This window comes from Carettochelys insculpta, chromosome 6, assembly GCF_033958435.1.
Source record: "Carettochelys insculpta isolate YL-2023 chromosome 6, ASM3395843v1, whole genome shotgun sequence".
NCBI classification, from domain to species: domain Eukaryota; kingdom Metazoa; phylum Chordata; order Testudines; family Carettochelyidae; genus Carettochelys; species Carettochelys insculpta.
Window position 1 is genome coordinate 7,582,557 of NC_134142.1, and position 14,860 is coordinate 7,597,416.

Consider the following 14,860-nt stretch of genomic DNA (forward strand, 5'->3'; position numbering starts at 1 on the left):
TGTTTAGCGCTATATCTCTCCTGCTTTCCGGACCCCCATGGCTGATCAAAAGAGCCAACAGAACATGGGAGTCATGAAACGAGGGGTAGATGATTAGACAGAAAATATCCTATTGCTCCCATGTAAATCCATGGTACTGCCCACCTCTTGAATACTCTGTGTAGATGTGGTTAACCTACCTCCAAACAGGTTGTTGGAAAAGATTCAGAAAAGAGTAACAGCAATGATTAGGGGTATGAAAGGGCTTCCATATGAGGAGAGATTAATAAGACTGTGACTTTTCAACCTGGAAAGGAAATGCCTAAGGGGCAGTGTGGTAGAGGTTTATTAACTTATAATTGCTGTAGAGAAAGTAAATAAAGGAAGTGTGTTATGAGAAGAAGCCAATAACAAGAACTAGGAGTCATCAAATGAAATGAATAAGCAGCAGGTTTAAAACAAAAGGAAGTGTTTCTTTACATAATTATGGCAACCTGTGGAACTCTTTGCCAGATGATGTTGTGAAGGCCAAGATTATACACCTATCCCTTGATTTACAAACATAATTTGTTCCATGAAAACTGTTTGTAAGGTAAAAATCATAGAATCATAGGGCTGGAAGGGACTTCAGGAGGTCATCTAGTCCAGCCACCTGCTTCAAGTAGGATCAACCCCAACTAAGTCATCCCAGCCAGGTCCTTGTCAAGCTGGGACTTGGAAACCTCTAGGGATAGAAAATCCACCACCTCTCTAGGCAGCGCATTCCAGTGCTTCACCACTCTCCTTGTGAAGTAGTTTTTCCTACTATCCAACCTACTCCTCTCCTTCTGTAACTTCAGACCATTGCTCCCTGTTCTGCCATCTGTCACCACTGACATACATTTTCATTAATTGGAAATGAAATTCCAATTAATTCCAATGTAAAAAATTCTGACTGGTTCTCGACTCCCTAAAAAAATCACCCAATATTTTTCCCGTGTATGTTACAATACTATATAATCATAAAAATAAGAACAGTGCTACTTTTTTGCTTTTTATGACATTTATTACCACTAGTCAGTTCTTAGATAGCGGTGAAGAATGTGGTGTTGACTTTAGTTTCATGGGGTCATCTGCGTCATCATCGGAAACAGCTGTGTGGTGACTTAAATCTCCTTAATTGGGGTTTTAGCTTCAGCTTTTGAGGTTGAAGGTGGAGGATCAGCTGACGGTGATGAGGGTTTAGGAGGAGGTGATGAGGCTGAGGGTTGAAAAAATGATAGAATTGAAGTTTGTACTGCAGCCCTCTTTTTCCTGTTGTATAACTCTTGGTCGCATCGAACGGCTTCATGAATTTGTCGCTTGCATGCTGACCTCCATTCCAAGTTTGGGTCATTGTCATTGAGAATTTGTGTAGCTGACTCCAATGCACTGGAGAATTTTCAGAGTGTTTTAGTGTCCCACATTTTTTGTGGTTCATCCAATTCTTCCTCTTCCTTTCCTGATAACCTTTCTGCGTCCAGCTGAATTAATTCTCCATTAGTCAATTCTTCATCATGTGACAATAACAGGTCTGGAACATCATCGTCTACCTCATTGAATTCTGCTTGAGTTGCCAGTTGCACAACAGAATTTGAATATCTTTCACTTCACCCTCAAAAACACAAAAATCGTGAACATATTTTGGCAGTAGCTTTTTCCAAACACCATTCAGGATACTTAGAGTAATTTTATCCGATGTAGTTGTGATATTTTCTGTAGCCATCTTGATGTAGTAGTTCTTCCACAACTGCTTAATTGTTTGTCTTCTCCATCTGATGCAGATACAAGATACCTCATCACCAGTTGCAGATAGTAAGCTTTAAATGTATCTATGATGCCTTGATCCATTGGCTGAAGGATGGAAGAGGTATTTGGGGGCAAAAGAAAAACCATTTGAATATTATCACCATAGTCTTCGACATTCATAGAGTGAATGGGAGCATTACTGAGGATCAGCAGATATTTATTATCCAGATTATTTTCATCACAGTATTTAGAGATGAATGCTGAAAGGTAGCTTGTTATGTAATCAATAACATCCTCCTTTGTCACCCATGCCTTTCAACTAGAATGCCAGACCACAGGTAATGATGCCTTATTTAAGCCTTTCAATAGCCTCGGATTTTCTGAATAGTAAACAAGAAGAGGCTTCAGTTTCATGTCTCCTTCCAAATTTCCACCAAGAAGTAGTGTCAGTCGATCCTTCGAGGCCTTAAAAACTGTTGCTTTTGTTTTGTCCATTCAAGTAAAAGTTTGAGAAGGCATTCTTTTTCAGAAAAGCCCCATTTTGTCAACATTGAAGATTTGTTTGGAGAATATTCACTTTCATCAATTATTCGCTGCAGTGCTGTTGAGAAAATCTTAGCTGCCTGAATATCAGCAGATGCTGCTTCACCTATAACATGCAGACTATGATAATGTGAATGCACTTTAAAGCACTCAAACCAACCATGACTTGCTTTAAGTTACGATGGTGGCCCCAACTTGCCTCTCTGCCTCAGCTTTCTTCTTCAGGTCCTCAAACAAAGACAGGGCTTTCTCCTTCATGATGAGGAGGCTCAAAAGCATGTTGCGTTCATTATGGCTGTCAATCCAATGTATTAAGTCTTTCAAATCTACCCATTATTGTATCTCTGACCTTTGTTATTTGATGCAACTTCTAGCTCCTTCAACATGCGTTTCTGCCATTTCTTTTATCTTTTCTTACTGCATGAAGATCGTATACACTGTCGATGCTGCCAAGTTCATTGCCAAACATATGTCTTTCAATTGTGGGCCCTCTTCAATCCTTTTAAAAAGTGCAAGTGTGGTAGCAATGGATGTTGCTTTCCTTGGTTTCTTGGCCTTAGTGACAGCTCCTGAAGAAACTTTTTTACATCTAGGACCCACGATGATCATAAATAACAAAGATATTTGAAGATTAATCTAATTTACAGTCAAGATGACACAAACACAATGAAGCACGCAAACCAACTGGGAAGAGCTGGGCAGCTGAGGGAATGTCAGCCTTGCGCTGCATTCTGCTGTATTCCTCCGCATTCATTAATTACAGAGCAGATGCTCGGACAAAGGTTGGTTCTTCTTTGTAGTGAAAAGATGTTCGTAAATTGAAAAACAGATGTAAATTTACATTGTAGTAGTGAAAATTCATAAATTGAAAGTTTGTAAATCGAGGGATAGGTGTAACAGGGTTCAAAAAAGAACTAGATAAATCGATGGAGGATAGATCGTGAATGGCGGTTGGCTGGGATGAGCAGGATGGGCAATTCTGTTTGTCAGAAGCTGGGAATGGGCTATGGAATGAATCACTTGATGAGTACCTGTTCTGTTCATTCCCTCTGGGACACCCAGTATTGGCCACTGTTTGTTTGACTTAGCATGAATCATAGAATTATAGAACACTAGAACTGGAAGGGACCTCGTGAGGTCATCAAGTCCAGTCCCCTGCCCTCATGGCAGGACCAAGCACCATCTGGAGCATCCCTGACAGATATTTATCTAACCTGCTCTTAAATGTCTCCAATGATGGAGATTCCACCACCTTCCTACACAGTTTAGTCCAGTACTTAACCCTCCTGATAGTAAGAAAATGTTTCCAATTTAATAATAGTAAATAAATAGAGTTTCGCAGTCGTGGTGGTCTGGATTTGGCCCGTGGTCTGCCTATTGACTACCCTGGTATAAAGTTTTGATAACTCAACCTTCCCTGTGTAACAAAACAGGAGCATGCTCAGTCAGCGTCCCGGGCTTTTTCATGGATTATCTTATGTTCTTCGGATTCTTGGGTCCAAGTCCCTTGCAGAACACGGCTGCTCTCCTGGAGGGTTGACTGGAGAATGGCACGTTTTCACTCACTAGCTGCCCAATCCAACACCCAGAGCAGTCAGCGGGCAGCATCTGAGGGCTCTGGGCTGGGCCTATACTGGGGGTTGGCATGTTCACCAAATCCATGGTTACGGGAAGTGGTGTTTAAAAGTTCCCTCCAAAACGAAGGCCCGCCCATCTTTCAGCTGAGATCGGCGAAGCTTAATTAGTCATGTATGCTTCATAATGTGGAACCACTGGGAGATCAGCAGTCACTGGGGATTGTTTTTTTTTCTCCTATCACCGTGCTTTATTTCGTCCAAGCACGAGGCCTGTGTACAGAGAAAGCCAACCTGATGGGGTTGTCATGGTTTGATTTTCTCCACCACGCTGTGACGCTGGAGGGCAAACTGGTTGACTAGCTTCCTTGAGTGCAGAGCGCTAATTCTGACCTCTCTGCGCCACAGGTTGCGGTGCTGCTGATGGACACGCAGGGGACGTTTGACAGCCAGTCGACGCTGCGGGATTCGGCCACTGTGTTTGCCCTTAGCACGATGATCAGCTCAATCCAGGTAACAGGGAGGTGAATGCGCACATCACGTGCTGAAACGCAGCGGCTGGGGATTGTAAACAACTGCCAGCTCTGGTTTGACTCTACTGCTTGTCATTGTCTTCTCGGGGAGCAGAGTTGTCTAATGCAGAGAGCCACTGACAGCCCCAGTGGTGGGACAGCCCAGGGGACGTGTTTGGAAGGAAATGTGAGGAAATCCTACAGGGTATCTCAATGCTGAGACGAGCTGCTCTTTATGGCCACTGTAGGAACCTCTTTTTATACCAGTAATAAACTTCTAATGTATTGTATAGCTGGGGCATGCACAAGGGAGGGCAAGAAGGAGCACACCCTCTGTAACTGTTGGGGGCTTAGAACTCTTCTGGTCCTGGGGCTGCGGTGAGAGCTCCGTCCATCCCAGGACTGCAGCGGTAGGAGTGTGGGGAAGTGGGGGAGCTCTTCCAGCTGCAGGCCTTGGTGGGGGCACAGAATATACGCCTCCAAAATGGGTCAAACTTCAATTCCTGCGCGTGCCCCTGTCTGTAGCCCTGCTCATCCTGGGAGTGCCCAATTCACCTTGCAAACTGCGGGCCAGGATGCAAGCAGGTGCCTTGTCCTTCAGACCCTGAAGACAAGGCTGCTGCTGGCCCCTGGAAGGAGGGCGTTTCCCCAGGGATGTGGCTGAGACGTGTGCCAGTCCCTGCCGGACTTGGCTGAAGTCTGCAAGGCAGCCGGCGCTCTTATTGCTGACGGGGAGGTGGAGGCAGTCCGTGCGCTGCAGGGCCGGGCTCACGGGCAGGAACAAGAGCAGATGGTCACATATGCTCCATCATGAAAATGGAGGGGTGAGGAGGGGCGGCTTGGGGCAGTGGTCATAGTTTTTCATCATATCGTAGCACATCTAATGTGGGCTGCCAGGCCCTTGCTGGTCTGGCATCCAGCATGCCATGGGTCCAGCAGGGGGCCAGTCATCAGAGGGGCTGACAGCCAGTGTGAGCCCAGGGCAAGGTGTAAGGGGAGCCTGGCTCCATGCCCTAGAAGGGGTGGGGCCAAGCACAGAAGTGGCGGGGCTTAGGGCAGTCAGCCCTTAGCGCCGCTCAGACAGTGATGCTAGGCCTTTCTCAGAGCAGTACAGTAGCAGCAGCAGCGGACACATTTCTGAGCCCCTTTGCAATGCCAGGCCGCAGTGTGGGCCTGCCAGTGGGAGCTGGGAGAACAGTGCTGGTGAGGATGCTGCCAAGCTCAACACCCGTGGCAGGGCACTGGTACTGGGGAGACCAGGGGGCCCTGACCCCATCACGCTTTACCAGCCGTAGGGGTGACCAACAGGGGGAGGATGAGCGGGGAGCAGAGTGTAGGCAGAAGATGTGGCGCACAACGGGAGCTTCTGGGGAAGGGGTGATGTGAGAGCAGAGGCCCCGGGGAGAAGGGCTGGCATGCAGGTGGGGGTTCAGGGCAAGGAGTAGTGCATAGGGGAGCGGCCATGATTTGGGTACTGGTCCCCCTACTTTTAGGGGGTGTTGGCTTTTCCTGCTCCGCCTAACAGGAAAAGACCCGCAGAAGTGCCTGGCCCACACTTCTCGGGGCCCCAGCTTGCTGGTGTGCTGTCCAGAGCAGAGCTGACCCCACGGGTATGGGAGTGTGTGGTGGAGCAGAGCACATGTGGGTCTCTGCCAAACAGGGCCAGCAGCTGTTCTCACGTGCCTTGGCTCCAGCAGTGCCTGCTGGGTGCGTCGCTCACCGGGACAGGGACAGACATGCCCTATGTCTGTGCAGTGCTCAAACCTGACAGACCTCGGCTCTGGGCTTTCCTGTAAGCCAAACAACATAATACTGGTTCTGTGCCCTATTGTCACTCATGGAAAAGCCACGTGTCTGCGGGACAGGAAGGGCAGGACGCTACGTCTCTCTCTAAACATTTCCTTTGAAATGCAGGTGTACAACTTATCACAGAATGTCCAAGAAGATGATCTCCAGCACTTGCAGGTAACCTCCTGGGGCCCTTGGGGAGCGCGGTGGGGGGCGTTAATCTATCATGGTGCTTTTTAAAAAAACACATTTTAGCCTACGCACCTCCTGCACTCTAAGGTGTTTAAATTCAGCATGACAAAGGGCTCTCGTCTGGCATAGCCATTATCGTTCAGCAATGAATGGGCAGGTAGCAATACTCAAAAAGGGGGTGGACCCTGTTTCCTGTGAGCTATTTAAGCCCATCTACTTTGGATCTGCTCCATCTAGCATAGAAGTCAGTGGCGAGATGCCTGTCGTCTGGCTGGGAACGGGAGCACACGCTGGCTGAGCTGGCAGGTGGCGGGGTCAGGGTGGCCCCTTTTGTACATGTTATCGGAGGGCAAATGCGGGCACAGGCTCAGGCCTGGAGTGAATTCTCTGGAGTGAATTGCAGTGCCTCATTAACATATCCCAAAGGGTCTTATTTGCATCCCCCTTTCGAAAGGAGGGTGCTAGTGTAGACAGTCTCTGGAACTGGGATCCCTAGTTTTGCCACCGGTGCTGCTGGCCGTACGGCCCTGATTGTCATCGGGCGTGTGTTTAGTTTTAGTAACTGTTTTAGTAACAGCCACCGCATCCTTCCTCTGGTGAAATCTTCGGGTAGGCTGGCGGACTTGGATTTCCATTTTGAGGGTGCAAGGAAAGAAAAGCAAAAGTCCCTCTGGAAGATCTCCGGTTTTTTGTATGTTGTGCGTTGTTCTGGGCAGCCCAATTTATAGGGCAAATAGCTGTGGAGGGTTTTTTTTTAAATATGCCCCTCTCCCAACCCCCTCATTTTTATTTCTCTGGTATGACCTAACTTTCAGGTTGGGTTTTTAGCATGTGGATCCATTGTTAGGGGCTGGAGGTGGAGCTGCTTTTGCCTCCATGGAGAAGAAATATCCCGAAGGTTGGAGAGCCGCCAAACCTGGTTGATATACTGAAAAAACCCCAAGCCAGGTCTGGGTGAGATGGCAGGGGCTAATCCCATAGTTTTCAGCCAATGGATGTTTGGCACCCAGGCTGCATCACTCAAGCCTCTCGGGGCAAATGCCTGGTTCCTGACTCCTTTCCAGCAATGTTCGAATGGTCCAAGGCATTGGGCTTGGAGAGGTCAATTTAGCATGGGAAGGGATGGCAGCACCCAAACTGGCAGATGACTCAATCTGTTTACACATTTAACACCTGCCCTTACTTGGCGACCCAGAATTCTGTGCTGAGATTGTGTGTGTGTCAGGGTAGAGCCCAGCTGGTACTAACAGCAGCGTAATAAATCTCTGGGCTGTGAGCTGAAAATGCACAGCTGAGCAGCCCTTAGCTAAGGCCATGTAAACGGGACTGTTAGTACCAATACCAGAAGCCAAACAGGGACGCTAGCCCTGGCCTGGAGCTAGACCAGCTGTTCTGCACCAAGAGACTGACACTAAAAATTCCCTCCCTGCTTTGCTCCTTGTTTTAGCTCTTTACGGAGTACGGCAGGCTGGCCATGGAGGAAACCTTCCTGAAACCCTTCCAGGTGAGTGACATGATGCTCCAGCTGAGGTTATTCTCTAGCAGAGATGAGCTTTGATAGGGACCTTTGGGCCTCACCAGCAGGTGTCAGTGCTGCATGCACTATGGGGAGAAAGGAAACCGGAATAAATCCAGGCACTGTGAGAATTGACTGAGCTGAGGCCCCAAGAGGGTTTTTTGTTCCCTTGCTCTGTTGCAAAATCCTACACCTGGATGCTTTCCCCGTGTAAGTCTCCCCAACCTGCAGATCCCTGGTCACTGTCACCATTTAGAACAAGGCGGGCTGAGACTCCTGCAAAGTTTGTTGGCCCTGGTTTGCTCTAAACCAGAGGTGTGCCAAGTCGGGGGTGGGACCCCTTGTGGGGATGTGAATTTTCATATGGGGGCACAGCTGCTGGGTCTCAGACTCATCCATCTCATTAAAAATGTTCAAAAACAACAAGACGTCCTGTGGCACCTATTAGACTAACATATTTTGGAGCATAAGCGAAGTGGGTCTTTGCCCATGAAACCTTATGTTCCAAAATATCTGGATAAGGTGCCACAGGACTTGCTGTTTTTGCAGATGTGGACTAACTCGGCTACTCCTCAGATATTAAAAATGTTGAAATCTGTTATTGCTTTTATGTCTGTGTCTTAACATTTATATACCAATTGATAATGCTTTTACGTACTACATGAAGGGAACCTCTCTAATCTGGCACCCTTGGGACCTGACCGGTGCCAGATGAGAGAATTTGCCAAACTAAGGTAAACTAAGGTAATTTACCAGGTAAATTAGTAGAAACACTAGTAAAGAGTAAAATTGCAAGGCACATAGAAGAGCACGAATTGTTGGGCAAAAGTCAGCATGGTTTCTGCAGAGGGAAGTCGTGTCTGTCTAATCTATTAGAATCCTTTGAAGGGGTTAATAAACATGCGGACAAGGGGCACCCAGTGGACATAATATACCTAGATTTCCAGAAAGCCTTTGACACGGTCCCACACCAAAGGCTTTTATGTAAATTAGGTGGTCATGGGATAGGAGGAAAGGTCCTTTCATGGATCGGGAATTGGTTAAAAGACAGAAAACAAAGGGTTGGAATAAATGGTAAATTTTCACAATGGAGGGGGGTAACTAGTGGTGTTCCCCAGGGCTCAGTCCTGGGACCGATCCTGTTCAACTTGTTCATCAATGATCTAGAAAATGAGGTAAGCAGTGAGGTGGCAAAGTTCGCAGACGACACCAAGTTGTTCAGGACAGTCAAAAGCAAAAGGGATTGTGAAGAACTACAAAAAGATCTCAGCAAACTGAGTGATTGGGCAGCAAAATGGCAAATGAAATTTAATGTGGGTAAGTGTAAGGTAATGCATGTTGGAAAAAAATAACCCAAATTACACGTACTACATGATGGGGTCAAATTTAGCTACGACAGATCAGGAAAGGGATCTTGGAGTTATAGTGGATAGTTCTCTGAAGACATCCACGCAGTGTGCAGCGGCAGTTAGTAAGGCAAATAGGATGTTAGGAATTATTAAAAAAGGGATCGATAATAAGACAAAAGATATCATACTTCCCCTATATAAAACTATGGTACGCCCACATCTCGAGTACTGCGTGCAGATGTGGTCTCCTCACCTCAAAAAAGATATATTGGCATTAGAAAAGGTTCAGAAAAGGGCGACTAAGATGATTAGGGGCTTGGAAAGGGTCCCATATGGGGAGAGGCTAGAGAGACTGGGACTTTTCAGTTTGGAAAAGAGGCGATTGAGGGGCGATATGATAGAGGTATATAAAATCATGAATGGTGTGGAGAAAGTGAATATAGAAAAATTATTTACCTTTTCCCATAATACAAGAACTAGGGGACACCAAATGAAATTGATGGGTAGTAGATTCAAAACTAATAAAAGGAAATTTTTCTTCACACAGCGCACAGTCAACCTGTGGAACTCCTTGCCCGAGGAGGCTGTGAAGGCCAGGACTCTATTAGGGTTTAAAAAAGAGCTTGATAAATTTTTGCAGGTCAGGTCCATAAATGGCTATTAGCCAGGGATAAAGTATGGTGCCCTAGCCTTCATAACAAGGGCAGGAGATGGATGGCAGGAGATAAATCACTTGTCTTCTGTTCTCCTTCTCTGGGGCACCTGGCATTGGCCACCGTCGGCAGATGGGATGCTGGGCTTGATGGACCTTTGGTCTGACCCAGTATGGCCATTCTTATGTTCTTATGTTCTTATGTAAGGGAGGTCAATATTATCTAGCAGCATTACCAACACTTCCACTGCTTACTGGGCTTTTAGAAGACATTTAGGGGTAACTTACAGCTAAATAACAGCACAGAACACTGAGAGCCAGAACTGGTGGCTGGAAACAAACCTTGTGGGACAATGGAAAACTTGACAACACCCATGATAAATGGTTGTCTGGGTAACTAAAATTATGCCTGACTGCAGATGTTGCTGGGTGAGACAGTTCCGGATTAGAGAGGTTCAGTCTGTACTTACTTCGTTACCCGTGCTGAAAGGTTTTCTTTCTTCATATGAACATGACTGAAATTTCTTTTGGGTTGGATCACGTTAGGCAGGTTGAGGGGGCCCTGGTAATGGAAGGGACGAAAAGTGAGGCCTGAGGTATAACGTTTGCTCACCCTGCACTACACCACCAGAGATACCTTGGATGGAATTCACCCTTATGCACCACTTCAAGTGCCAACAGAACCCCTGCAGCAAGCTGGGCCATGGAGTGAGAAAGCAGGAGCGGCAATCACAGATAGTGCTTCCCTGTGGGCTGACGGCGTGATTCAGGGCTTTGAGATCAGGTTTATGTACTGATGGAGCATCAGTTGGGATGTCATTGATGGCCCTGCGTGTCACGTGGGCAGGGTCAGAACAAGGGTTCCCTTTTTTTTTTTAACCCATGTGCAGAATAAATTTTGTTATGTACACTCAGACATGCACTGATGTGCCCCACCAGTAGAAACACACGCTGCTGGCTGTGGGTGCTCTGCTAAGGAGCAGGGCAGCATTTGACTCTCTCCTGGGCTGGCGCCGAAGCGCTCAGCTTAGAGAGAGCCCTGGTCAGAGCTCTGACTAGCTATAGACTACCACCCACTTCCGCCTTGTCCCTGGGGGCCAGTGGTATTTCTGCCTCTCTGCAGAACCTGGGCCGTCATTTAATAATCACTTTTCCCAGTGACGGAGAGGGTTGGAGAAGAGTGGTGTAATGGAGATCCCGTTCCCAGGTGAAAACTGGATTCATCCGTACATCCGTTTCCCATTCAGTGCGAAGCAGGTAACTCAGCTGGAGTGCATCGGGGGCGGGGGGAAGTGTATCTAGCCACGGCAGCTGGTAAGTGAATGATGACCGGCTGTGACAGGCCCCCCCAACCCCCGGTGGAAAGCAAACCTGAATGAATAAATAACAAGCCGGCGATGCTGGGGTGGAGACGCTGAGCTATCAGGCAGTTTCAGCCGAGGCTAATAACGAGGGGGTTGCTTAGCAGTGCCTTAAATCCGGCGTCTGCTCAGCCGCTCTTTAGCCAAACCCAGTCCTATTGGCGCTGTCCTGGGCCGCAGCTCTGAGTGAGCACCTCAGCGAACCTGCTGTGCGGCTGGCGGGAGCGTCAGCGGAGGGGTGCAGCCCTCATGTGGGCTGGAGCTCGGGGTGACTGGTGAGGGACGCTCCAGGGGAGCACCGGCCATGTGGCTTCCCCCACAACCTCCTTCCACCCCAAGGCCCTGCCCTCACTCCTCTGCCTGCCTCTTCCTCTGGAAGTGCTGTGCTGGCTTCCAGTGAGCGCGGGGGGGAGAGGGGGACGGTGATCTTGCCCCCCCCCCCCCCGCCCGCCCGGAGTGGCATGGCCTGAGAGCGGTACAGTCTGCCCTTGGGCTGGGCCACACCACTCCAGGCGGAGGGGCGGGACCTCCTCTGCTTTCACCAGAAGCAGCATGGTAAGGCACTGACACTGCATGTGGGGGCACGTAACCCTTGGGGCACCCCCAGGCGTCGCCTCCCCGTCCCCAGCTGGGGCCTGGGACAGCAGGTAGGATGTAGGAGCCCATCCGGGGACACCTCTGTGTTGACGTACTATATTTAGGCTTCTGTAAGGCACTTAGTGCCACATGCTGTTCTCGGTGGATTAAAGCCAGTTAAGGGAGGGAGCACAAAAAGTCATTGTAAATGAAGAATATCACCCTCTGGTGGTGTTTCTGTTGGGACCAGCCGGGAGGCGTTTTACTCAACATCTTCATCAGCGAGCTGGAAGGGAGTGGACTCTCGCTCCTGGTCCAGTGTGCAGCTGACGCACAAGTGGGTGGGGAGAGAGAAGGAAGGACGGGGCTTGAGCAGCTCTGCAGCTCACCCAGGGTCGCTTGGCAGGAGAGGGAGGCTCATTGGAACAACCTCCTTGGCCTTTTCATGCAGCCAAATCCCAGGTCATGCCTCTAGGAACAAATGAAGTAGGCAACCCGGCACCCTGGGATGCAGAGACACTGGAGAGGGGGTCGGGGTATGGGCAGACCATGCACTGAACATGTGTTTCTTGTGTGATGCTCGGTGCCATCCCGTCCATAGGATGACCTCGCTTTTAGGGGCCCCGTGGCAGCTGCTCTAGCTGTTCTGTGCGCAGGAGAGATGGGGGTTACCTGGGTCCAAGGGCTGGGCGCAGTGGAAGCAGCAGGGGTTGTCTCCATCCCCTTTCACCATTCACCGTCCGGGCGGTGGGAGAGGCAGCCTACTCTGCTCTGCTGTTTTGGGCCGCCCTCCCCGACTGCTGCACCCTGCTTCTCCGCAGCGGTGGGAAGTGGAGCACTGTGTGGTGAGTGGAGCGGGAGGGAAGATGATCCCTGCTGCTGCCTCTGTCACACCTGGTCCTTGGCCCCAGGTAACCCCCGGGCCCCATTCCTTGGGAGTGGGGGTAGGGGGCAGAGCAGGGCCTGCGGCACCTGGGGCACTGGGAGGGGGTTGCCCCAGGCACTGCTCTCTGCTCAGGACAGCCCTGGTGATGCTTTACCTAAGCAGACCAATGCAGTCCTGGGGTGTGTAAGCTGGGGAACATGAAGCTGGAGTTAGTGCTGCTGGAATTACCTCTGAGTATGGCCTTAGTGGGGCTGTTCCTGGAGACAATGCCCAGTAAGTCACAGTGTCCACACCTCACAATGGCTGTTGAAATATTGGAATGGGTTCAGAAAAGATCTACAGCAATGATGGGTGTGGAAAACCTGCCTTAGAGTGAGCGCCTTCACCAGCCGGGCGAGTTTATTTCTCCAAGAGATGATTAAGAGGGGAGGTGATCAGGGTTGACAAGCACCTCCACGGGGAGGGAGTTCTGATAAGTAGTATCAGGGGGTAGCCGAGTTAGCCTGTATCTTCGAAAACAAGAAGTCCTGTGGCATCTTCTAGACTAACAGATATTTTGGAGCATAAGTTTTCGTGGGCAAAGACCCGCTTCGTCAGATGCATGAGTGGGGGATTGCAGAGGAGGGTTTAAAAAGGGAGTCTTCAGTCAAGGGGTGGGCCAGAGATGACAAGGTCTCTTCAGCCACAGATGATGTGGCCCATTATCAGCAGTGCAAGTTGAGTTGTGAACATCAAGAGAGGAGAAATCAAGTCAGTTCAGTCAGGGACGATGTGGCCCATTAGCTCCCTGGACACTCAGTAACAGATTTAAAAGTAGCCGTCCTACAACAAAAAAAACTTCAAAAGTAAACTCCAAAGAGAGACTTCAGAGCTGCAATTCATTTGCAAATTTGACTCCATCATCCAAGGACTGAACAGAGACAGGGAGTGGTTGGCCCATTACAAAAGCAGTTTCTGCTCTCTTGATGTTCACAGCTCCACATGAGCTGCTGATAATGGGCAAAATCCTCCGTGGCTGAAGAGACCTTGTCAACTCTGGCCCTCCCTTTGACTAATACGCCCTCTTTAAACCCTCCTCTGAAATACCCCACTCATGCGTCTGACGAAGCGGGTCTTTGCCCGCAAAAGCTTATGCTCCAAAATATCTGTTAGTCTAAAAGGTGCCACAGGACTTCTTGTTGTGTTTGAAGATACAGACTAACTCGGCTACCTCTCTGATGCTGGACAAATTCAGGCTAACATAAGATGCAATGTTTGTTTGTTTGTTTTTAATATTGGGAGTAAATTAGCCATTGGAACAGTTTACCCTTGGGATGTGGTAGATTCTTCCTCACTTCCAGGTTATCTGTCTTTCTCAGGGCACGGGGGGAGACCCTGTGGCTGTGTCAGGCTGGATTGCCCAGGTCCCTTCTGGCCTTAAAATGTAGGAATCTGTGTGGGAAACAGCGTGTGTGGAAATATGGGCCAGGAGGGAGTGGCCACTGAGAAAACCCTGGAGGTTCTGCCTCCATGGAGATGCCTGATTCACAGCCCCTTCAAAAGCGTCCGTCTTGGGGTACCGCTTGGGCTGGTCTGAGGGCGGTGCCAAAGGAAGGGAAAGCTGGAGCTCCCAGGCCACAGTGCTGCAAAAATAAAATGGCTTCTGAATCCGACTTAGCGTCTAGAACGTGTAAAGCGTGTCTTGTTACAGCGTTGTGCCAGGCTTCCACAAAGGGCAGGCCTCCAGCCTGGCGGTGCCTGTGCTGCCAGAGAAGCTGACTGTCGCATGGGTAGGCAGACCCCTGCTATAGCGTCAGTTTAGCTAGCGCCGCTAATAACAGCGGTGAGGAGATGGTGGCCCTGGGTATGAACCGGAGTAGAAGCCCACAGGGTCCCTCAGCATGCACACTGGTTGCTAGCCTCTGCTGCCATGGTGACACTGCTGTTGTCTGCTCTGGCTTGATGAGAGCTAGCGAGGGAGGGCGCCGAGCCATGCTTCAGTCACCCCTTCCCTAGCTGTGCCAGCATAACCCGGGGGAAAGGGGTGCTCTGAAAGAGCCAGGCACACATTTCTCAGAGATTTTTCTTGTTCTTGAGGAGTTGTCTATGGCATGATGATGAACAGTCAAAATTCAGGCCGTGTTTGGGGAGACAAGTCACTTGGTATTTTCTTCTGTTCCTTGACT

General features: G+C 49.1%; 1 protein-coding gene across 1 annotated transcript in view; it reads left to right on the forward strand.

The window, feature by feature from the left end:
- The window catches only part of ATL1 (atlastin GTPase 1), a 57,991-nt gene that overhangs the window by 18,639 nt on the left and 24,492 nt on the right, over nucleotides 1–14,860 (forward strand). The window contains exons 4-6 of the mRNA XM_074998514.1: nucleotides 4,272–4,376; nucleotides 6,290–6,340; nucleotides 7,803–7,859. Coding sequence (XP_074854615.1) covers nucleotides 4,272–4,376; nucleotides 6,290–6,340; nucleotides 7,803–7,859 — 213 coding nt within the window. The remainder of the gene's footprint in view (nucleotides 1–4,271; nucleotides 4,377–6,289; nucleotides 6,341–7,802; nucleotides 7,860–14,860) is intronic.